Here is a 24,367-nt window from a genome sequence, read left to right on the forward strand (position 1 = left end):
TTGGGTGCATTAATATACAGTTGGTATGTGTTGTATATCTAAACTGGATCATTTTGTGCTGCAAAATGGGCTTGGGCTCTGATGTTAATTTGGCTAGGAACTTTGAAGAAGATCGGTGTAGTGGTGAGGAAGCAGGTTGGAAAGAAACAGCATTAGGAAAGGACAAAAGCTTTTTTGACTAGAAGGATCTGTTGTCTGCCTCAGCTTGCTCTTCTGTAAACTGTAAAATTGAATATGTGAATTTTGGACATTTCCTTTGCCGCCTTTGGAAAAGATATGTGAAGTTTGTTTCTAAACCTACTTGGTGCAATTTCAGCAAGGATGACCAGTTTTTATTAACAATTACTTAGCATTGAGGTGGAAGTTCTGCTGTAGCATTAAGGGGTTTTCTCTGTATTGATGAATCATGAGAGTGACAACTGTCACTGGAATTCTTTTCTAACTTGTTTGTTTTCATATGAATTGACCTTAAATGGTACTGTGAAAACATTGTAAAGCTAGAAAATATTGAAATAAGGTTGCTTTGTATGATCTTAATTAATTGGCATGTGTCACTTTTTCCATGGATATCCATCTCATTCAGTGCAGAGAATTATTGCTCCCTCCTGGGTAGTGATTCAATATTTTTCCCACCCTTAATTAGGTCCTTGTATTATTTAGTGCAGGTTGCTCAAGTACTGTTCTAAATACATAATTTTATTCTTATGACCTTTTCCGTAGTGCGTTGTTTGAGGTCCTTAGAGTTCGACATTTCTGCAGATCAGGTTTCAGAAAATCTCAAGTGGGACTTCGCTGAAATTAAGATGACTATCAATTACCATCAGGAGAAAATTTGTTTGAAGTGATCTGACCTCTGTTGCAGGTCACAAGAAGATGCAGAGGAATATGCAGGAACAATATGTTCAATTCTTCAGTGAAATGGTCAACTACTTTAAATATATGAAGCCACCTTTTTTACTGGCTGACTCCTGCAATGTTGGTGCATTTCTCAGTATTTTCAGTAATTGAGGAAAGTTGTCTTACAAATATACTACAAACCACAGGTTTTCATTACACAGCTACAATTTACCTCTGAAGTATTGCATGCACCAAGTGAAACATAAGTCAATATGAAAAAATATTAAATGATAGTATATTTACTGTTTGCATTGTAATGGATATAGGTCATGACAAAGTTGTACAGGTAACTTGAAGTATCTTGATTCTGAGTGCTTGACTTTGCAACACTAACATTTTAAAATAGCTTGTAACATTGCACATAGCAAGATAAACTTTAAATTGATATATTGTTTTGGGACATACAAAGAGAGGTGAAAGCTCAAGGTTATCAACTGTCTTGTTCAACCTTGAAGAGGCTTAAAATCTATCCTATTATGTATTCTTGGCAAGATGTGTATTCATCAGTAAGTCATGGTGCCCTTCCTCAGTAATTTCAGTGTTTGAACAAAAATTTGTTACAGAGTTGTTCTTATATGAGACTTTTTTTAAGATCTCCTAATAATCTCTGTTTGCTGCTGGTGCTTTTGATTGAAGGAAGAATGTAGTTTTGTAACTTGTGTGTGTGAACACTTGGATTTCTGAGAATGCAAGCTCTTATTCCTTTCATGGAGTGACATTGTCAGGAATGATATGCAGTACTCATTGTACTCTCTGTATCAGGTAGGCAGACATCACTTCTCCTTTGTATATTATTAAGTATGACACTTCACCCTGAGTTCTCAGACAAAAGAACCAGTTCATTTCTAGTTCTATGTTTAGGGGTTTTTTTTGTTTGTTTGTTTTTTGTGTGTGTTTTCTTATTTTTTTGTTGTTTTGTTTTCTTTTAGCTATTCAATGAATGACAATTATATGGAAGAGAAATTAGCTAGCACTATCACATTACCAAAGAAAGATGAGTGGAGAGGTGTGTTGCTCTGTCTGTCAGGTCAGACTTGATATACCTGTTAGCTGGTGCATACATGTGGTGGCATTCAGATGACTGCTGGCACTGCAACAGCTGCACCAAGTCACCCTTTCCTACATTCTGTAATGGCTTTTCAGTCCACAGCACTGGCATTTTTAATACAGCAGGCTTCATCCTGAGTGCCAATTTACGTTATGTCCAGAATGTAGGGAATAGTAACTTGGTACAATCCTATACCTAAACTTGCTTAAACCTTCTCCAGCTAAAACTATTTCAAAACATGTCTGCACCATAGTCCTGCCAAGCTGTAACAGATCTAGCTTGGACATGGAAAGCAGAGTAACCAGTCTGCTTCCTTTGTTCCTGTACAAAACACCAAGTGTAGTAAAGTAGGTGGTAACAGTCTGGTGGGTTTGTGTGTGTGTTTTTTTTTTGGGGGTGGGGTGGTTGTTGTTCCCCCATGGAGCCTTATTTTGTGCCTAAGAAATTCTCATTTCGGGCTGATTGGATTTTTTTTGTGGAAGGTTGTGTTGCCTATCAGCTCCCTGCTTTGTTTTGTTGTCAAAACTATAAGGTAGCCCTATAATCATGTAGAACATGGATTAAAAATAAAGTACAGGTAACTGGCCTGTTTACCTAGGGCATATTTGTTATTTGTAGGTCAGCCACAGTATTACATGAAGTGCTGAGCACTTAGAGCTGAGAGGCAGGAGCAGCAGTGCTTTAAAGTGTTCAGTGCTAATTACCTTCAAAATGTGATACATCGTCTTGTGTGAAAGATACACACTTGCATTTCCCTTGTTCACACAATTTTTTTCCTTCAGTTCTAGAATGACTGAGCTACTGCACACTTGGAAAGAATGTCTGAAGAACCCAGAGATTTTGAGGAACAGCACAGAAAGGTTAGCAGACAGACAGTACAAAGTTTAAAGACTGTGCAGTACATGAGTGAAAGGCAAGGACTACATGAATGCAAAGGAAGTTAAATACTCAGTGGCTACTTTTTCACAGAGTACTTCCACTGTGAGTATTGCTTGAAATAGCTTCTAAAGTGGTGCTTAGAGTAGCTAAATAATTTAATAGTACACATATAGAAGAGGTAAATTAAAATTGCAGATTCTACCAGCTTTTGTGTTAATTCTGACACTTTGACTTGGCAATCTTAACGCCAAATCTAAACATTTCAGTAGCATTAAGCATAGTATTAATATAAAACTAATACTAACTAAGCAATATACTAAACATAGCCCTTATGTAGTACTGTGAATGGTCTGTCATAGGTAGGCATGTGTAAAGTCTGTATCCATTTCTTGTTTCTCACTTGCCAGTGTCTTATCACACTACATTTGGGTAAGTATTGCTTGTGTTGCAGAGGGAAGAAGCTGAGGTGCCTCAAGGTGTGTAGGCAGCCGTGTGCTGAGTATCATATTGGCATACAATTCTTTCTAGAAGTCAGGTGCAAGACTTTGAGAAGCAGCTGATCAAAAGCACAATAATGTAGCTGCAGAATACAGCTATGCTGTGGCCCTATGACATGCTGAGACTTTGCAGGTCTTGACTCAGTCATGCCTTTAATGCCTTGAATATAATCCTACAGAAAACTGCCTATTTGGAACAAAATGAACAAAACAGGTGTGTGTAAAGTGTCGGTTTTGGAAAGTACCTTTAAGATGGATGAGTCTTCAGGTCCAGTGAACTCAAACACTGCTAGAGCTAGTTAGCAATTGCTCCTAGAAGTTTTTCATTGATACAATTAAATTTACCATTTATACATTCATCAAATTATCTTTCACCACTTGAACATCTGTGGAAGTTTACTTTGTTCACAATAATACATTAAGTAAACTAGTGTGATAGAACAGGCTATCACATATAAAAAAGGAGGTTTTTTTCTCTGTGTGTCTCCATAAACAGTAATTCAGCAATAACTGTGTGGTTAATTGGTTTAGCAATGATGCAGTGCACTTGGGTCACCAATAGCAGGCAATTTGAAGACAAAAGATTTGAAAGTCATTAAGCCAAATTATATGTGTGTATATATATATGAGATAAAGCTGTAAAAAGTGATAGCATTCATAACAAATTGTGAAGGACATACAAACATAATACATTAAAACATCAATGCTACTGAATTGATGCTTTCTTGCTGGAAGGGTGCCAAGGAATGCAGTCCAGCAGTCCACATACACTACTGAGTTTACAGTATTAGATTTTATTTGTACATTTGAAAATACAAACAAATATCAGTGAAACAGAGTGAATCTGAGGGAAGGTACAACAGATGTCCATATATCTAAAACATTCAGGTGGATTTATTGCCACTAATCACAAAGTACAGTCCTATTTTCAACTTGTGCACAGTGGTACATTAGGTTAAGTTGCTCTAACTTCTGGGGCTGTGCACTTTACAAAGAAATTGCTGAAAGCAGTGATACGTGGTGAATATAAATGGAAAGAGTAGATCACTGTGGGTAGTCTCATTTTTAAAGCAAAAATGTCCTCCAAGAAATCTATCTTCAAATAACAGTCAGAGGACCAGGCTGTGGTATGCAGTTGTTCTTCCCATGACCTTGGATACCCATTATTGTCACAGATGACAGTGTATCTGCTTTGGCTTCATGTGTTAAAAAATGTGAACACTTTCCTGGTAAGCCCTGGTAGGGCTGAACTCTATGAAATGCATTTCTTACTACTCTGTAGGTGCTCTTTAAGAGTTTCCCATAATTTTGAATTTTCTTCTTTTAATACCTTGTCCAGGTTGAAAGAAATTATTAAAGAGGTCTTCATTTCAGTTCAGTTTGATTAAGAAACTCGAACAATATGTTTCAGTTTTGTTGAGTCTTTTGTGTTGTTTTGGCTGTCAATTAGAACCAGGGAGGTGCGCTGATGATTCTCTACTATTTCAGCAACACTGTCAAAGCGCTGGATAAAGAAAACAGGAAATAATTAATGCTGGCTTCCTTCAATGCTGTAATATTGACAGTAATCATTGCATCTTTTTATCTTTGCTTCTCATGTAATTTAAGGGAGTTAAGCTACTTGGTACCAAGTTAGATGCTTTGCCTTTAAGTGAGAACACTGATCCTTCTTAGTTTTGATTTTAGTCATAAACAGATTAAACAATAGAAAATATTACAGGCACCAGCTGTCTCCTCCTTTCCATTTGTGATTGCCACCTGCATAAACTAAACCACTGAGTCTGCTGTGGGCCGTAGTGAACTGACATTTCATTTTACCTTAATGTATAGTAGGTGGCAGACTGGCTGCTCAGAAGCTGTGGCAGATGTGGTTCAGCCACTTCAGAGGGAAGGCTATGTCCAGGAGTAACAGGTACAGGCAACCATCTATGAGAACTGTTCTAGTTACGCAGTTTTAATGTTTTTCACTGTAAATTAGTATCTAGAATCTGCTAGATCTGTTGCTTTTCCTTTTGGACTTTGGTCAAATAAAGACTTTGGACTATCTATTTATTCTGAGGTCATTTTTCCCCCTTTGTTGAAGACCAGGTGAGCTCCAGGCTATTATATTTGCTCTTATCTCAAAACTGGTGCCTGGGAGGCAGATAATTAGTCTATGTTAAGCCTACTTTCGCATTGCTGAAAAGCCTATTCTGTGCAGTGATAAACTGTTTTTATTGGTATTTGTGTTCCAAGTTTCTGTTTTACTATCAATCAGAGTAATTATCTCTGTGGTAGAGTAGATAACCAGTGATCTTTTCACTCCAGAGCTAAAGTTTAATATTTTCTTACGTGAGAACAGTATTAACAGTAATGTCATTCTCATTTATGATAGTGTTGGGGGGTTTTGTTTTGTTTTTTGAGCGTGGCTGTTCTTCCTTTGCAATTTTCCAAGAAACATAACTAGAGTCTTAGAAGGTAGATGGAGGATGATAAGCAGTCAGAAAATTTATCTAGTGTGGCTGCAGCTCTTACCCTGCTAACTTTATTTTAACAGCTCTGTGAGTATGTTTTAAATTTGATTTGTGGTTTTAGTTACAGTGTACAGGAGCTGTATAACACTGGTTCCTCTAGTTTCACAGATCAGTCATTATAAAGAGTATATTTTTATCTTCATATATGAAGAATCTTTTTGGTTATAGTGCAATATATCTTAGTCCTTGCTTATTAAAGGTATACAATTAAAAACTGTTAGGAAAAACACCCCCACATCATCTCACCTCTTCACCACTTTTTTCTCTGCCCAGTGCATATTGCCTTGTTGATTCAATAAATCGTATAGGAATGTTGTACACTCTTCTGTTGTAAAACACAACCAGCGTATATGGTTGCTGTGAATCCTGTCCAGAACTCTTCCTTATTAGAAAAGATCCATCCTAAGGAGAGAAAAGTAGTCGGTGTATTTGGCTAATTTCTTTCCAACAACTTAGTTTGGTTTTAGCTTAATATTTTGATTTCTATTAGCATTAAACCCTTTTCTCCCATTAGAAAAACAATAGCAGCAGATGAAAAGTAGCATGTATTCCTGCTAACAGTAGCTTTCAAAGGTGTCATTTAAGAATCAACTTTGCTGCTGCCTGTTTCTCTCTCAACCAGAAAGAAAACAAAGAAATGAACACACAGTGGTAAGCCATCTGTTGGGGTCCAGAGATTGTTAGGGAATACTTCCTATCAGTGGCAGTAGGTAGGCAAGAAAGCTGGGAGAGGTGGAGCTCCATTTCTCCAGAGCTGTAAAAAGGAGCTCACCACAGTCAAGCACCTGCACTCCTGACAATGTAGCCCTGTGCTCATTAGCTCACAGTAGCCTTCATCTGGTGATAGCCCCCATGCTCTGCCCCTTTATCCTGCTCGTGGACTTAGGCAAGAATGGAAATGTACTTGATCCTGAGGATGCAACTCTACATGCTCCTCTTCCTTCTAGTACAGATTTTGTACTAAGAATAGTTGAGAGAATTCAAATTCTCCAAATACCTAAATGCACGGTGTTGCTATGTCAAAGTGCATAGCAACACCAGCCTTTCCACGTAGCAGTTTTCACATGAGCCATTGAACAGTGGTGGAGACTGCTTAAAAGCCACTGGGCTTTACACTTCCTCTAAGGGGTCTGCATGAGCTGTAAGATCTTCCTCAGCTCTCTAGTCTGTAATAGCTTTCTCTACAGTGCTTTGGTCTTTGGTTTACACTAATGCAACTTTATGTTGCAATGAAAGACAGCTTTAACTAATGTCATCACAGTAATTCCAGGTTTGACAGTACTTGCATGACACAGGAGTTCTGACCTGTTCACAAAGCAATTGATGCTCTTTGAATACTTCTGATTATCTTTTTAATTTTTTTAAATTTGAAGTTTGAGGTTTTTTTCCCTATAAAACAGACATTCTTTGAAAGTGACCTACCTTGTTGGATCGGTACAGTGCATCTTCTGCCATTTTTCTATCACAGGTAGCAGCATACCATGCTTTACTGTGAACACCAGCATCCTAAAAAGAGAGGAACAGTGTTTCACCTCTAAAATAACAATGGTAATAATAAAGAATATGGCCTGTAGGGGAGTTACTGCTAAATAATGACACCTATGAAGAACTAAAATTAAGAAAACACAGAATTTAAAAAAGTCTTTGCCAGGAGTTCACAGTTTTGGTTGGATAGAGGTAGGGCAAAGAAAAACTGGCATGTCAAAACACTGCTAACAGATTTGTGATAGAAGGCTGATAAATGACAAAGAAGGGATGCCCTGAGGAAAGCAGTCAGGTTCAACTGTAGGACAGTTTTAAAGACTGAAGCTGTTCCAGAAGAATTTAAAGAGGAATAAATGTTGAGGAATGTTGAGGAATATGTAAACCATTAATAATTTAAATGTTGCTCAGTTTGGGCACATTTGGTGATCTGGTGGGTGTCTAAGCTTTGGAAATGAAGTTTCCCATATACTTAACGCTATTTGTGAACACAATCATGATTTGTCTCCGCCTGGACAGCATGAAGATTGGATAAGTTTTGTTCCAGTTTTACAGTAACAAACTTAATGATAAAATTAATTTTCACACATGCTTTTTCAACTCTGTACAAAACAGATTGAAGGTTGCACATTATAACTGAGCTGGTCTAACTTGACTTATTGCTGCCAGAGAGGGAAAGTCTTGGCTTCTCCTTTGTGCTCATTTTGTTGCTCATCTGATCGCATGGCGAGATAATTCAGTTTATTAATCTTGCAGAAAAATCCCAAAACTTTCCTTTTTTGTTTTGTCTTTTTTTTGTGTTTGACTGCCAAGCTGGCTTTCTGTCAGTTTAATGACTTGGTTCAACCCACTACAGGATCAGAATGGAACACCGGAGAAGCTGGGAAGGGGGCAGGCAGTGAGGAGAGAGCAGAGCCTCAATTTTGGGGGCATTGACTGGCTCAAGCCATAACATATAATTTTACCTTCAAAAATTTTCCAAGTATTTCTCCAGTCACACTATTCATTGGAAAAAGAAAGGGTGAGAGGAATTGCTTATATGAAAGGTACTTGCCCACACAGAGAATGAGTCCAGTGAACAAATGTTTATTCAACAGAAGAAGGAATCCGTGGCCTCAGGCCTTTCTTCTACCACTATCTGTGGCCTATAATGTAGAAGCAGACAGCTGCTGCCAACATTTGGGTGGGAACCAAGCAAAGAGTGAATGCCATGGGAACGAATGACATCTGTGAGCACCTGTATTGTGCAGGATGCTACAGCAAATTATACCACTGTATATAATTGCTGGGAAAATAACACTAACAGCTAAATATTTTTCTAACAAAAGGGATCTTTTATTAAGTTCTGTTACTGCCCATGGCTGTTACATAAAAACTGTAATTGCTACAAGCTGTTTACTATGTAGACTCTTCTGGATTGCTTATTTGAAAGTAATTTTTGTAATAAATATCTAGTGTGGCATACAGTTAAAATTTTTCCAGAACTTCAAATCCTTTGTGTTCTACACTGTTGTATTATCTTAGTCATGTCAGACTTTAGAACACTTACTGTTACTGGGTCTGCATGACAGAGCCTTTGTTTTACGCTCAACTGAACTATTTTTACCTTGTTTGTGACTACTAGGCTTATAGGAATGGCTTTCTGCATTTTGTACTCTCCCTTCATCCAAAATGAGAGTAAGGGGAATAGCACTGAAATGAAAATAACCTTGCATTTGCTTAGATCATTCAAAGCTTAATGTTGCAACAAAACACATAAAAAAAAGAATCGGCCATAAAACTGACAACATTAACTGTAATGAGAAGAGATCTTTTCAAAGGAACTGAAGGGAGTTGGACTTGGGAGAGACAAAAACATGTGGTGGAGGTGCTGCAGCATCATTCTATTTGCTTAATGTACTTTTTTTCCTGTACACAATTTGTACAGGTATAAGGTATAAAAAAGGATGTGATTAAAAACTCTTTACAGCAATCTATATCCAAGACTAGACTTAAGTACATCACCACAGATTTCCTTGTTTCAGTCATGTTGAAAGGATGAACTGAAGAGTCAGGAGAACATGAAACTAAACCTGTGATTGGTAGAGTGCCAATATTTAATATAATATTATTGACATTTTTCTACAGTTTGTTAAACCTCTCCTATGCTATGTGTTCTGAGCATATTTTAACGAAAGCTAACATTCAGATTATTTGTGCTATGGAAAAGCCTCATTGCAAAAGGGCATAGAACACTCCACAAAAGGAGTGCATTTTCTTTTGGAAAGGGGTAGGGGTGGAAATACTATTTTAAAATAAAGGATATGGAGATTCCCGTAATATGAATTTAGCTAATATTATACCTGGTCTGCAGAATTTGAAATAGATGAAGCGCTCCTGGGAGGGGAAGCCCCCAAAGAATGGTTTGCAGCTTCTGGCACTTCTAGAAAAGAGAAAGAACAACATGTATAAGTTTTTTAAGTATGCTTGTTATGATGTAAGAAATTGGTTTTTTTACAAGGACTTTGTGGAAGATCTGGAAACACTTGACCTTTGATACCACTCAAGAAAGCTTTCTACTGGAAATGCATGGGGCCTATATTAAGTGCTGGGATATTTGCCTGCCCAAAGGGGAGGCTTGTGAAGAGAAAACCAGTTTGGATAACAGTTTGGTTATTAGCCAGAACTAGACTCAGAATACAGGAAAAAACCTCTTCCATCACCAAATTGAGTGAATGTAGCAATAGGTAAGAAAATGCAAGATGCAATTAATTTTCAGTCCAGTGTGAGAAGCAGTCTTACAGGTGAGTGAGTCAGGAAAATGCATTTATTTCAAAGATAATTTTTCACCAGTTTAGACTACCTGAATTGTTTGTACGCATGTGCAAATAGTCCAGGCAGCTAAATGGAGAAGCAGAATTAATTGAAAACATTATAATGCTTAATTGGAATAACAAAGCATCATTGGAAATAGTTACTAAGGATGGAATACAGATGTAAGAGTTTAAGAAATCAGAAGTGAAATGTGTGAGTAGTGTTGCATAGTAATGATATGATGAAAGAAGTATGGATTATTTCTTTCTGGTAAAAGAGAATTTGGCCCAAGAGTGTAGGTGGCTGCTATAGGTACTTGTGAACACAGCTGGATGCAAATCAGTATACTAGAGAAGATCATTGTAGAAAGTTGAGTGATACTTATTTTGTTATTATGGGAGGCTTTTTTCCCGTGTGTTCTACTTATTGGGGAAAATAAATGTTACCCTTTCTGGATATGGTGCCCCTACAGACTGCATTGTCAAATCTCCACTAATAAAATTCTGACTTAGAATACTGGTTTAGAAAGCAGTAAGAATGTTAGAGAAGTGACCAGAATTAAAGAATTCAATTGGACTGGAGAGCTCAAAGACGATTGTACATTTAGAACTTTTACAGTAAAGATGGAACTGTCTGGAAGCTGCATTCCAAGTGGAGGGGAGACACTGTAGGGAGCAGTTCCAGCTCTCAATGAATTAATAATCACCTGAAGAAGGCTATTCAATATTATGGATTTTGTTTTTTTTCTGTAAAATTTTGACTGACCAGCTGTTAAAGCTACAGCTGAAAGTAGATTATATGACTAAAGCAAGGACTGCTAGAAGTTAGCCAGATTAGTGAATTAGACTTGGCAAAAGGATATTAAAAGAAGTCAAGAAAGATGCCTTGTCTGTGTGTAAAAAAGTAAAGGGTGATGGGGCTTTATGCAATAAGAATTTAATTGATTTTAAAGATAATCTAGGTACTAAAAAATAGAAATTCTGGCACAGAAATGGAAATTTCCACTATCAAATTGGAAGCAGAACTAAAATAATTTTAGTACAATTGAACTGATGGGTCCAGATAAACTTTACCCAGGAGATTTTAAAAACTGGCACATGAAATTCAGGGGTGGTAACAGTTACTTGATGTAATTTTCAAGTCAGGATGGTACCAAATGATTAAAGAATATCAAACATAATTGCTATACCTAAAGTGGGAAAAGTGACTTGAGCATCTGCAGGGCTTTTTGTCTGATTCCACAGAACACAAGGTCCTAGGAGAGAATTTGAAGGAAATAACATCAAGATTTGGAAGTAAAGGTGCAACTAGCAAGAGAAAAATCTGAATCTTAGCCAAGCAGATAGAATGTTACAGCTCTCTAAAATAACAGAGTTCTGCAAAGAGGGAATGTGACACTTCACTTAATCTGGACTTCAGAGGAGCATTTGATACTGTGCCATATGGGAAATAAATACTTTTAATGATGAAAATGGAAGTTAGCTCTAGGCTTTTATGGGGACAAAGAAGAGATGGCAGGTTATGCCGAAGGGACATTAGTGATTATGGGACCAATGGTATGTATTATAAAGTTGTTATTGGACCTGGCACAGAATAAGATTATGCTAAAGAAAGTTTACTAATCAGAGCATCATTTAGCACCAGATGTTCTTGAAGAATAGTTACAGTTCCGGGAGCAGTAAGAATTTATGCTTCAAATTGAAGCACATAATCTGTGACAGGAGCAGACAAACTTTAGTGCATCAGTCAAGAACATTAATGTGAACCATATTACACTTCCTCAGCACAGGAGATATAGTTGCACCATGCATCAAGCAAATGTTTCCAGGAACAGGGATACACTAATAATAGCATGTAAGTTTAAGCTACACCAAATGTAGATTTCTACATAGATGGCCATTTTCACCATCTATGTACAATGTGAAAGATACATTCAGACTGGTTATATACAGTAAAGGGCTTACAGGAAGGTCAGACAAGTGTCTGCTAACAAGCAACTAGAAAAATGTTAAATCTAATTTACACTTCTGTACAAAGAGGGTTTATATACATATTACCTAATTTGTTTTTAACTGTGAACTGAAACAAAATCCTTATTTGGAAAGCACTACTAAGATAAGAGCTTTAGCATTTGCTATTATGAATATATGTTATTGCTATGAATATATGTTATTGCTATTATGAAAGAACTTTCTTCTTTTTTCCTTCTGTAGAAAAGAACAAATTGAATGCAATAATAATTTCTCTGTCTTCTAGACAACAGAAACCTGGAGCAGCCCAGAAATGTAATATTTAGGATTCTTCTGTGAGAAGGAAGATTGATGGAATCTTTAATATGATGGGAAATGACCCAAATTGCCTTTGCGAGAAATTTCCAGTATTCATAAATGTACATGAAGCAGCCATTTTCCATCAATAATCCTGAGATACTCCCTTAATTTTACTAGTTGAGCTAAGATCCTGCATACTTGACCTTCTCTTTGTATGCATTACAGATACATTAATTCCATATTAATTAATATGCAAGGTATTTTGAAATAATTTTAATTGAAATATTAATTTGAAATGACAAGTTAATCACATTTTAATTCAAAAACTGAATTATACTTACTTGGCAGAATTGAGGACTTTTGGAGCAGAGGCCTGAAATAAATGTTGAGAGATTACAGAAAGGTCTGAGGGCACGTAACCAGTCCTGATAATATGAAAACTGAGTATTTGAAGCAAGCAATGGTAGAATGTGTTCCATCTCACCCATTTGTTCATTGAGAAACATGGTTCTGATTCAGGTATTTAAAGAAAATGATATCCCACTAGCAGGAATTTAAACAAACGTTTTAAATCTCCATCACCTTATTACATATTATATCCCCTCATGCTTTTTGGTGATGGCTATAGTATTTGTATGCATTCATTTGCCAGGTTTTATTTTTTTGCTACTGTGAGGCTTCAGGAATCTCAGGTCTGAAAAAGCAACACGAAGGCTCCAGTGAAAAGAGTTCGCCCCCTCTGAGCCTCTCACAGCTGGTGCATTGAAATATTCAAAAGAGGATGGAAAAGGATCTTACTTTTGGGCACCACTTGGAAGGGGGGGAAGTGGCAGTTCCTGGTTGGAGCTGCGCCGTCGTTCTGGTGCCGTAGGTTTTTCTGTAGCTGGGGAAAACAAATGGTAGAGTCAAGATTTCTTCAGAAACACATTATCCCAGATTAGGGAGTCCCAGTAGATGAAGAAGGGTTTCTTTTACTATAAATTTGGGTGTTTTTCCTTACATGGCAGCCTGCCATGGCACTGCTTTTTTTGTTAAGTAATTCTAATATCTCTGCTATGGATGCTTGCAGGGCTCGGTAGGGTACGGGGGGCGTGCGCTGGGGCCGGCTGCCTGCAGGGGCTGGGCTGGCCAGAGCATCCCAGCCTGGAGTGAGGCAGCAGCTCCTGCTGAGCTTTGCCTGGAGGAGCTGCCACCTCACCCAGACACAGAGACAGGACGGGATGGATTTCCCGTCTGTGCCAGGGACTGGCTCTTGCCAGGAGTCGGTTCTGTGAGAGATGGCTCTGGCTGAGTTCAGAACCCGTCCCTCCCTTCCCCCTTCTCCACTTACAGGGCTACATGGGCACACTGCTGGTCCATTTCTGTCCTACATTACCCTGCCAGTAACCTTAGCAGTTCTACTGTGACTGCTTTTAGAGAACAATGAAATTCAGTGCAACTAAGGCTGCCCAGATCCAGTTTGAAACTGCTAAAACCAAACACCCCTCAAAAACCTACAGTAAGTTGAATGTGATGTTTGCTTCATGTTTTCAGTTAAAAAAAAAAAAATTCAGATAAATGTCAAATTTTTCACAGTAGTGGCTGTAATTTACCTTCATTTGCAGTGAAAGTCTCTCTGGAAGGTAAACACAGTTTCTGCAGTAAAAGAGGACAACCAAGTATTAATTGGCATGTCACTTGCACAGCAAATGTTTATCATTTATACTTTTTGTAAAATAGTTTAGAATTGACAACATCCTGGAAGAATTAGTAGGCAGGGACATAGCCAATCTGTGAAGAGCCCCTAGCTGTAGGACCTAAAAGTCTGGGATTTTGGAAAGGAGATTTGGAAAGAATCTCAGTTTGTGGGTCTAAATAGATGCAGAAAAAGTAAAATCTAGATGGTTCATTCTTATCTCAGGCCCAAAAGTGAAAAGTCTATCCCAAATACTTGCAAATCAAAATTTGATTTTCACCCTTATTGAGCTATGCACAAATATCTGAACACATTCCTGTTTACTGAAAGTTAAACTGTCAGTTTAGCTCACAGTAAAACTGGAACCAATCTTCAAGTTTTATTTTTTTTTTTTTGTTTTCATTTTGAAACAATGATAACAAACTGCCAGCTTTGAAACATTTTTCAAATTACTTTCTTTGAAAATTTCAACCAGTCCTCTTACTTTCTGCCACAAGAAGTTTTGGGATATTTTTCCAATGACAAAATACTTACTGAAAAACCTCAGACAAATTCTGGTAAAAATCCTACATTTTTCTTGAGCTATCATTTGCAATAAACTCATGTTTCCCATAGGCAGCCATGTACATTCTGGGAATACTTCTTAATTGTGTGTGTTTCCATTTATTTCTCATTTATTCAGTTCATTCACTGTGTTTATTTTTAGATCCTAAAACATTGAATTCAAACACTGCTTTGATCAAAATATTTTTCTGCTTGAGCAGAAAGATCACAGATCTTCATTCACATAATAGCACCCTAATACTCCTGTCTTTACAACTCTTTCCCCTAGTATTTTTTTCATTTATCTTGTACCCAGACCCATGACAAAAATTTTACAATAAACCAAAAATCTAATAAAAAAATTTGGTTGATTATGCAATTACAAGTCAACTTACTGGTGAAGTTACTGCATTAGAAGTTTTCTTGCTGAAGTTTGGAGGAAAAAGAATATGGTTACTTAGCAGATATGTGGATTCATTTAGCAACTAAGCATCAGTTTCATTGGTTCTCAGGGTATTTCTGTCCAAAATGGGATTCACTGGATACTTGCAGCAATTAGAAACAAACAAGAATAAAAAAGGAATGAGGGTATCAGATGCAATGTGGGCACTCAGTAAAGGTACTTACACAAGGAAGCTACAACTCTGTCCAATACTTAACATGACTTGGATAGGGCAGGAGAACTTGGTGAAAGCTTTCTACATTTCCAGGCTTGCATGTGCTAGTGCTGCAGTATGGGACTAAATCAGACAAGGCAGCCAGCATCTGCCATCAGTGGTAGGCAGTGAAGGGCAAGGCCACTTGGCATACAACAGAATAACAAAATACCTAGTCAGGATATCTTTCAGGAACAAGAATAAATATTCCTGAATTCTAATTGCTATAGGCAAGGATAGGAATTAGTTCCTAATACACCTATTAAACCCATCCCCATCAAAGAAGTATTTTCATAATTTTTTACTCACAGGCCCCTTGGTAATGGAGATGGAGTTGCTCCGGTGGGATATCTGGATTCTTGTGTGTTATTGAACCTCTGACCTAGTGATGCAAGCAACATACTTAGTATGCAATGTGAGCTGTATTTGAACAGTGGATTTTCCTCACTGCCATTTTAGTGTTAATGGAATAAAGGTAAAAAAATATCCATTGGTTTAATTTTTTCTTAACATGTTTTCAGTCTGATTATGCAAGGTAACAGTTCAGTAACACTTCTTGCTTATTGCTGGCTGTACATATAAAATTTACACTGACATACTACATTGCCTGCTGTATTATGGTAACTGGTGGCACATTAGTCCCTCTCATATTGCTGTGTTTTCATCTGAATACTTACTTTCATCATTATTGCTTGCTTCATGGTCCTGTAATGAAAAAATAGGTTAGATTTGATATGAAGGAATTAAAAAAGGAATTACTGTGTTCAGTTTTAAGTCCTTCACTACCACAAGGACATGGAGGTGATGGAACAGAGAAGGGCAACAAGGCTGGTGAAGGGACTGAAGCACAAGTCTTACATGGAGTGTCTGAGGGAGCTGGTGTTTAGCCTGGAGAAAAGGAGGCTCAGGGGGGCCTTATTGCTCTCTACAAGTACCTGAAAGGAGGGTATCCGCCTTTTCTTCCAGGTAGCAAGTGACAGGACAAGAGGAAATGGCCTTATGCTGCACCAGGAGAGGTTTAGATTAGATATTAGAAAAAATTTTTTCACTGAAAGGGTGGTCAGGCATGGAATGGGCTGTCCAGGGAAGTGGTGGAATCACCATCCTTGGAAGTGCTCAAAAGCCATGTGGATGTGGCACTTACAGACATAGTTTAGTGGTGAATATGGTGGTGCTGGATTAACAGTTGGAACTCGATCTTGGACATGTTTCTCAGCCTGAATGAGTCTTTGATTATTCAATGAGAACTACACGATAATCAATATGGTTTTGGTATTTGTAGTAATTTTTAAAGAAGTATTTGTGCAGAAGACATATAGTATCCAGAATACTTTCACGATGTCATTTGAAAAAATTTAAGTAACCATCACACTCTAATAACCTTGAGACTGTGTGTAGTAAGTATTGAGAAAATTTGGCCTTTTTTTTGCAGTGAGACCTTTTAGTTCACGGTTAATTTCTGACCTGAAACACAGAAATTTTCCAGCAGATTTGAATATACTAAAACCAGTCTTCCACTGATCGGAGGAAACTGAGTTGACTCTCTTGACACCATGCTAGAATTGAAGCAATCCACCTAATTTGCTGGCTTCTTTTGGAGATGCTTAATTTTGGCTCCCATTTCTTGACTTTTAGGGAATCAAGACTCCCATCTGATAAGTATCTTTCAGAGGCACCAGTTATTAATTTGTCTGTCTTCATCTACCCAGCTAATGGCTTTTCACTAATGGTAGTGACAAATGCATCCATTCTCTGGCTGGAGAGGTGTAATCCATCACCCAGCAGTTGGGGAAATGAGACTTGGCAACATTTTTCTCCCAGGCAGCTCAGGCCTTTGAGTGGAACAAGGGTTACAGTTCTGTGCACACAATCAGTGCTGGTTAGTGCTGACAGCAGATTGAATGGGAGCAGTTAACAGATATTTCAGTTATTGTTTGGGCTTTGTCAATGGCTGTAGCCAGGGATGGAAAGGAACAACAGAGCACTGGACAAACATCATGCTCATTACCATGTGTATGTTTAAAACTGTAAAGGCTGCCACTTACAAGACAAAGACCCCAAAATTTGGACTGCACTGGGTAACTTTCCTAGGCTGACTCTTGTGACAAACAAGTGAACTGCAAGCACCCAGGAGCTGAATACACCCATGGTACAGAGGCGTGTTTGTCTGGGAGCTTCATCTTGGAGCTGTAACTCACTCAGCGTGTGGCTCCAGCTAAAGGATAGTCTCTTTTCATTCTCTGCAAAGCTAGGATGATATCCATCTCAAATATAAGCTCTGAAAATGCATTAATGGAGAGGTTTCAGCTGCAATATGGCACTCGAGTCTGTTGTGAAGCAGTATTCTTAGTGCTGATCAGATAGTGGAATTTCTGTCCAACATTCAGATGCAACATTTTTTTCTTGTATTGGTAAGAAAAACTGAGAAATCAAACTATTTCATAAAAGAGAAATCCCAAATTTGGCACTGCTTAGGAATTGTTCAGAATCCCACAGGATACAGATCTAAATGGGAATAACTTTGTGATGAGGTGGAAACTAAAATGCTGATGCTGTTAAATGTACGAACTGCTTGGAACATAAGAAATTTAAAGACTGAAGACTATAAAGTGCTCATATACCACCTGCACTGTGTTACCATAACATCTAATCCTATTACATGACCCCAAATTCCTAGTTTTAAATGTCTAATTTCTCTATATAGTTATTGGTAGACTGATTATTTCTTAGGGGCAATTGTGAGCATAGGGTTGGGGCAGGGTCTGAGCATGTAGCTTTTGGCACAGGTGCTCACATAGTTACGTTGCTCTGTTCTTGATAATTGGCTCCTCATGCAGACCCTCTCAAGCTGGCACAGCTGTGAGTAGAGCTATGGTGCAGATCAATTTATGGAGCTATACTGGCTGAAAAAGAATCTTTTACGATTCACTTTGCTCATTTCTGCAGTTGGACAAGCTTCCAAATAATTTGCTTCAAAAAAAACCCAGCACAGTGGAAAGGATAAGAGCAGAGGGAGAAGAGGACTGGCTAAAACACAGCCTTAGGACCCAAGGCTTGTAATTAGTCCTTCAAGGACTGCATTTTCTAGTGATATTGGTTACTCAGATTACTCAGTCTGACATTTTAGATGGTTTCCATTTTCAGAAAGCATTAATCATTCACTATCTGAGAGGAATGAGGGTCAAGTAAAAGTGCTTCAGATTGGGTAAAATCATCCTTTGCTACTTAAAGTAAGGTTTCTGAAGTACAACTGGTATTTTTTTAGTAGAAGAAATTATTTTTGTGACTGAGACATATATTCCTTAAAACATTTGAACCTTTTCTTGATCAATTCAGATATATAATGCTCTTTTGGCCAAAAGATTAATAGCAACAACCACAATTGGATGAATCTGACATTCAGTCATCTGTTTCTGTTATTTAATCTAGATAGTAAATGGATAATCCATCTAATTATACATAAAACACAGGACTAAGTTTAACATGTTCTTTTAGAGTGGCCCATTAATTACTCACTGGTTTTGGATGAAGACGACTTCTGGGGAGAGGCAAAATATTTCTGAAAAATACAGTAAGTTATGATGAATAGGATTTATTTATTTATTTTATTTGCTCAGAAATGCTTTTTAATATTTAGAGGGAAGCAAGTCTGCAGTAAATGGATTTGATTTCAGCTCTGCACACAGTGGTTGTAGTGGTGCCCTTGGTATGGAACTACTTTAGAACAGCTTCTGTTCTAGACCTCAGATCCTCTGTGAACATACACAGGACCTACCAAACACCCTCATATACAGAGTATTTTGTGCCTCCTTCTGGGGGCACATAACATACTTTGTAAAATAATGACCTAGAGAGGAGGCAGGGGTTACAAAGAAGCTTTCAATGATTCTGGGGACACAGGAGTGAATAAGGCTGCACACTCAAGTATCGTTTTTCCCTTTTCCTCCAGAGACCTGGAATATAAATCATGGATTTACTGAACAGTTTCTTTATATGCGGTTTTGTACAACTGCAAAAACATCTAATTTGCAAGGGTGCAGAGATGGCTAATAGAACCTTAAACTGGCTTGCAGAGATATTTTATCCCTGTATTGGGTCTCTGAAGGGGTATTTCAGGAAATACTGTCCATTTGGCAAACTGGCTTGAAAACAGAAGTCCACAAAGCAATGAGAGCTATTTGAGTGTCCTGACAATTGTCAGGACTGTCTGAAGGCTACACATTAGAGAAGAAAATTATTTCTCTGCTAATATTTCCTATTGATCTCAGCTGCTGTTAACTTACCTGGAAGTATCCTGCTTTGGGGACTCTCTGGTCATGCTGTGCATGTGGGATTGCTCTGTATTCTGAGCAGGCATAAACATGAGTGGCTTGGTAAACCTAGTAATGAATCATGAATTAAGAAAGGAAAATGACATTTAACAACAGTGAATACAAAGAAAACCACTCTTCTCCCCTACTCCCTCAAAATGCTAGAAAGTAACCTTAAGAGTATTTCTTAATTTCCTAAATATTTTTAAGGTATTACATTTGGGTTATTGAAATTAACATAGAAATGGTTGATAATCTTTGTGTAGACAATCGGAAGAGATATTTACTATATGTATTTTTTACTTCTGTTACTGTATTTCTTCTAGAGAAAGAATTATCAGACATGTAGTATGTAGATGAGAAAATACATTTTCTGACAGTTTTAAATAATGAACAGACATTCACAGCAATGGGTTACCTGGTTACTGGTGGTGGTGACGGTTTTTCCTGTAAGACAAAATGGTCACTTTTTGATTTCATAAAATAAATATGTATAATCCTATTTATGTTACCACATCAAGATACTATTTTTGCATTGTGATACAGATTTCTACTAGAGCTCTGTCTGGTAATCTACATTAGGATGGGAAAGGCAAGAACTCAACATCAGTAAATCTGCTTTGGCCATATGTTATGTCAGTACCAGCAAATGGGAAAAAAATTACTGTGTCAGAACTGTCATTGCTCCTCTGCTGCAGTTCTGCTTCTGTAAAATATTCCCTTAGGCTTCTGCTTCACAGATTGGATCACTATCACAGAGGACTGGGAAACTTTCCCCTTCCCATTTACTCTTTTAAAATGGTTTGCCAGATTTTCTGAAAGGCAGTGTCAGAAAGCTTTAAGTGCAGGAAGAGATCTGTTCCCAGTTTTCCCTTTTGAAAGACTGATAATCTTTTCTCACAATCACATTTATACCCTGCCTGAGGGCAATGGGGGTCATACTATAGAAAGGCCTCACCTCTTCTTCAGGAACCTCATAGACTTCTGTAGGACAGGGAAGAAATAAAAAGCATTCTTTAGTGCCTTGTTTAAAAACATACTGCATGCTACCATAAAAGCTGATCTGAATTTCATCAGTCATACTTCTGACTCTGGAAAAATAACTTGGAGAATCTGCTCAGGATTTGAATCTGCCAACAAAATCCTGGAGCAGCAAGACCCCTGTATTCTAGTGGGAACTTCGGGTGAAGTCACAGAAATTCTCATATACAGCCACTGTATTAATCAGGTTTTCTCCCACTGCAAAACCTTTTTATTTTTTTTTGTTGTTGTTTTTCTTCTCCTTCCCTCCCCACTGCAAGCAAGAGAAAAGCTTGTGTTGTGCAAATCTGGGTCAGTTTGGAAAAAATGCATTATCACACCTGCACTAGCACTTAGCCTTTCCTTGACTCAGGGAGGTCAGTCATAAACACAAACTGGCTCATCTGCATGACCAACATCCCTTCCTGAGTTCTGACCCACAAGTATATTTCAATTCATAGATCTTAAAAGAAAAAGCCACCAGCATCCTTATCCATGCCCAGTTTCTTCAATGAAAATAGAATCCTATTTCAGTAAATTTCATGTCAGATTTCATCACTTTACTGTGTCTGAGTGTCCCAGCTCCCACCAGGGGGAGACGTTTTATTTTTTAGTAACATCTGCCAGGAGCTGGTTGTTGCTCGACACTGATTTACAGAAAGGCTGAGATTGAAAAGGGCATTTTAAAATGTCTTGAAAATAACTCATGAAATCTTAAGTAATTTATAAAAAGTGTTAGTTTACGCCTTGTAGTTTGTGACTTTAAAGCTAAACAGATTGCTAATGAATATGCAAAGATTTTTAAAGAACTGTGTCATGTCTGGAAAGGTCACATGCAAGCAATTAATGAGACAGTGAGGATGCAAAACAATTCTAAATTGGCAGAGAGAGATTAAACAAGAATATCTGAACTTAAAGAAGTAAATGGGATTCCTCTTATTTTGTTTTTTTTTTCCAAATAAACTGCTCTTTACAGAACCTCAATGGAAGCACAGTTATAAAAGGCCATGCAAGACATCAGCTTGTAGAGAAGATGGCTAACTCGAATGGTCTAAGGGTCTTGATTCTTGTGGTGAAATACTGAGTCCTATAATTCTTTTTCCTGTATTGATCCACTTGTGTTCCTCCACTAGAGCAAAATACTAAAAATAATTTGGGGCAAATAACTTGCTCTAATTTTATTCATTCTTAAAATGGATTTACTATTCAAGCTAGACAAAACAACTGCTACAACATAGAAAAAGGGGAACATTTTTTTGTTTTACTTTCTATGTCATAGTGTTAGTGGTGTGAATACATTAGGCATAATTTAGTATTCCACAGTCTTACATTATTTCATTCTAACAGCGATGCAAGCTCCACATACCTTGCATATTAGAAGTAAGAGAAGGCTTTGGAGAAATAGGGGGGGCTGGCTTTGTTGTCTTCATAAATCTGTTCACAGGTGCTAAAAACATATTTTATTAATGTACATATATATATACTTGTGCGTGTGTATATATATATACACACACACATATATATTTTTATATATATATACACACATCTGTTAACAAACTAAAAATGCAACATATATACAATAAGAATGAATATTAAGTAGGTCCAAATGACAACCTTTTGTGTGACCTTGAATAAATCAACTGAGTCAGAAAGCAGCTCTCACTTTAAAAGAGAAATATTATCCAGTATTCCAGCCTTTCTGAAGATACTGTCAGTAACGTCAGAGAGCAGAACTACATACTCTTCGTTTGTTTTTCACCTTCTGGCTGTAGTGGTTTCATTCGCTAGCTAAATAGATATACAGTGAAATTAAAGAAACCCGAAAATAAAAGGAAAGTCTATCTACAAAATATCTAAAAATGCTTGTTTTTCTCCTGAAACACTTCAGCAAACAGAGAATTTTAAGGCTGCTGCTTCCTTGGATGAGAAGGCAGGTCATATGTCATGAAAAAACCCCTGGTTGTACAAGGGCTGGACTTTGAAATAGCTGAGTGAGAGAGGCAGAAATTAAACATATCTTTCAATAGAGTTAAAATAATTTTCCTTGGCCTTGTCATAAGCCAAAGGAGCCAAATGCTGTTTTGCAGGCTGTGATGTCTTTAATAGCTGCATCTCCACTCTTTGAACCCTAGAAACAGATATTAATTTGACCCATGTTTTTCACTGTTATTCCTAATAAAGCAATAACTATAAGCTTAAATTATTAAAACTCACATCTTGTAGGAAGTGACATGCTGCTTTCTGTGGGTTCAATATAGTTATCATCATCATTGTCCACTGGCACAATGTAGTTATCCTATGACAAAGGCAGGACAAAAATCCATCAGTTAAATCTCCATCATGTCAACAAACTGTTTAGACTGAAGCCCTGGTAGCAGTTTACAATAGTTGCCATTCCCCAGTGACTCCTATTTCACACATTTATCATCCTATGTGGAAGGGAATCCCAAAGATTTTGAAAACCCTTTACAAAATGATTCCAGTGGTGCATGGAAGCCCTCCTTCCCTCTGGTCTTGGAGTAGCCTTTGAGGTTACTCTCTCCTGCTTGCTTACAGCTTGTTACGGATGATCAGGAGCTATGCCATGGTCTAAATAGCCTGCTTGATACTCAAAGCAGGCATATATCCCCTAGGAATCAGTCAGATACTTGCAGTCACTGTTAGTGAGGTACAAGATGATTTGTACTATAGAGGCTAAGAAAGAGACCAGACCATGGCATTGCTATGACATTTACACAGTTAAAATAAATATATCTGTAAACCTTACCTCATCTTCACTGCACTCCTTAGGCTTCGGTGGCACTTTTGGTTTTGCAGCAGGAGATGGCAACGGCATGGATGGCACACATGGTTTCTTTGGTCTGGACATGGCTGGACTGGGTGTACTTGGGAGAGGTTTGTTGATAGGAGGAAGCTGCTGGTGACTGGTGCGATTGTCTTTTAGTTTGGTAGAAAACAACAATTTTAGTAAAAATTACACATTAGTCTCTTCACTTTCTCCTACTGCTTGTGCAAAAGTCTTTGCTGTGGCTGCAGCACAGGTCAAATGGCAGACCTGGACTTGATGCTGAGGCTTGTATGTAAACAGGTCCTATTTCATTGCTCAGGGCAGCAGCCAGCCCTCTGTATCAGGGTGCAGAGGGTGCCTCCACATCGACTGTTGTATGAACAACTGTTTAACTCCCTGGGGAAAAGGTGGTGACTGGGTGGTGTAGTGCATATGAGACATAAGAAAAACAGCACTGGGTGGGACTGGAACATGAATGATGCCAGGCTCTCTGGTGTCTTTTAACATGTCTCTCCCTTTCCAAAGAACACGCAGGCTGATAAACTTCTATGAGTACAGATGTGGTATTTTAATACTTCAATGAATATTCCACAACCACTAACTGTCTGGTATCATACAAAAATGAAGGCAAACATCATGTCAATGTTTCTTTTCTCCATGTCTCAAATCTTCATCTAACTGAAACTAACTGTCATTCACATCAATGCAACCTATCCATGATTGAAAAGAATCAATCAGTAAGAAAAAAAATCCCTTTATATTGGTCTGATGTAAACAAAATCTCAATCCTGTCCTGTTTTTCAGGATATTTATCATCCTTAGTACCAATTTTGAAGGACAATAAGGAGTGAATATTTGGGCTACTGTGTTACTGCTTTGGGAATAATGATTGGAGAAACAGAGAGGATTAAGAAGGGACCTGCCTAGTCTTATGTGCCTCATCTTTAATAGGAATTCCTGCATCATCAATATATGTGGATTAATTTGGAGGCCCAA

The 24,367-nt window shown here is 37.8% G+C and overlaps 1 protein-coding gene across 10 annotated transcripts in view; it reads right to left on the bottom strand.

Annotated features, from left to right (window-relative positions):
• Window positions 1–4,095: 4,095 nt before the first annotated feature.
• Window positions 4,096–24,367, bottom strand: part of BLNK (B cell linker) — a 90,448-nt gene continuing 70,176 nt past the window's right edge. For 7 of the 10 annotated variants that reach the window (XM_088059650.1, XM_014250357.2, XM_014250355.2 and 4 more), the window contains 18 exons: window positions 23,351–23,520; window positions 22,798–22,879; window positions 21,950–22,030; window positions 20,522–20,547; window positions 19,982–20,010; window positions 19,537–19,632; window positions 18,770–18,812; window positions 15,931–15,958; window positions 15,563–15,635; window positions 14,993–15,023; window positions 13,972–14,014; window positions 13,178–13,262; window positions 12,721–12,752; window positions 11,299–11,364; window positions 9,659–9,738; window positions 7,257–7,340; window positions 6,081–6,236; window positions 4,096–4,825 (listed from right to left, as the gene is read on the bottom strand). In XM_088059650.1, coding sequence (XP_087915776.1) covers window positions 4,706–4,825; window positions 6,081–6,236; window positions 7,257–7,340; window positions 9,659–9,738; window positions 11,299–11,364; window positions 12,721–12,752; window positions 13,178–13,262; window positions 13,972–14,014; window positions 14,993–15,023; window positions 15,563–15,635; window positions 15,931–15,958; window positions 18,770–18,812; window positions 19,537–19,632; window positions 19,982–20,010; window positions 20,522–20,547; window positions 21,950–22,030; window positions 22,798–22,879; window positions 23,351–23,520 — 1,325 coding nt within the window. In that variant the 3' untranslated portion in view covers window positions 4,096–4,705. The remainder of the gene's footprint in view (window positions 4,826–6,080; window positions 6,237–7,256; window positions 7,341–9,658; window positions 9,739–11,298; window positions 11,365–12,720; window positions 12,753–13,177; window positions 13,263–13,971; window positions 14,015–14,992; window positions 15,024–15,562; window positions 15,636–15,930; window positions 15,959–18,769; window positions 18,813–19,536; window positions 19,633–19,981; window positions 20,011–20,521; window positions 20,548–21,949; window positions 22,031–22,797; window positions 22,880–23,350; window positions 23,521–24,367) is intronic. The other 3 variants (XM_014250356.2, XM_005520847.3, XM_014250358.2) reach the window with 3 other exon arrangements.

The sequence above is a fragment of the Pseudopodoces humilis genome, chromosome 9 (genome assembly GCF_049639895.1).
Source record: "Pseudopodoces humilis isolate 2021_Gansu_Grassland_sample_001 chromosome 9, ASM4963989v1, whole genome shotgun sequence".
In the NCBI taxonomy this organism is placed as follows: domain Eukaryota; kingdom Metazoa; phylum Chordata; class Aves; order Passeriformes; family Paridae; genus Pseudopodoces; species Pseudopodoces humilis.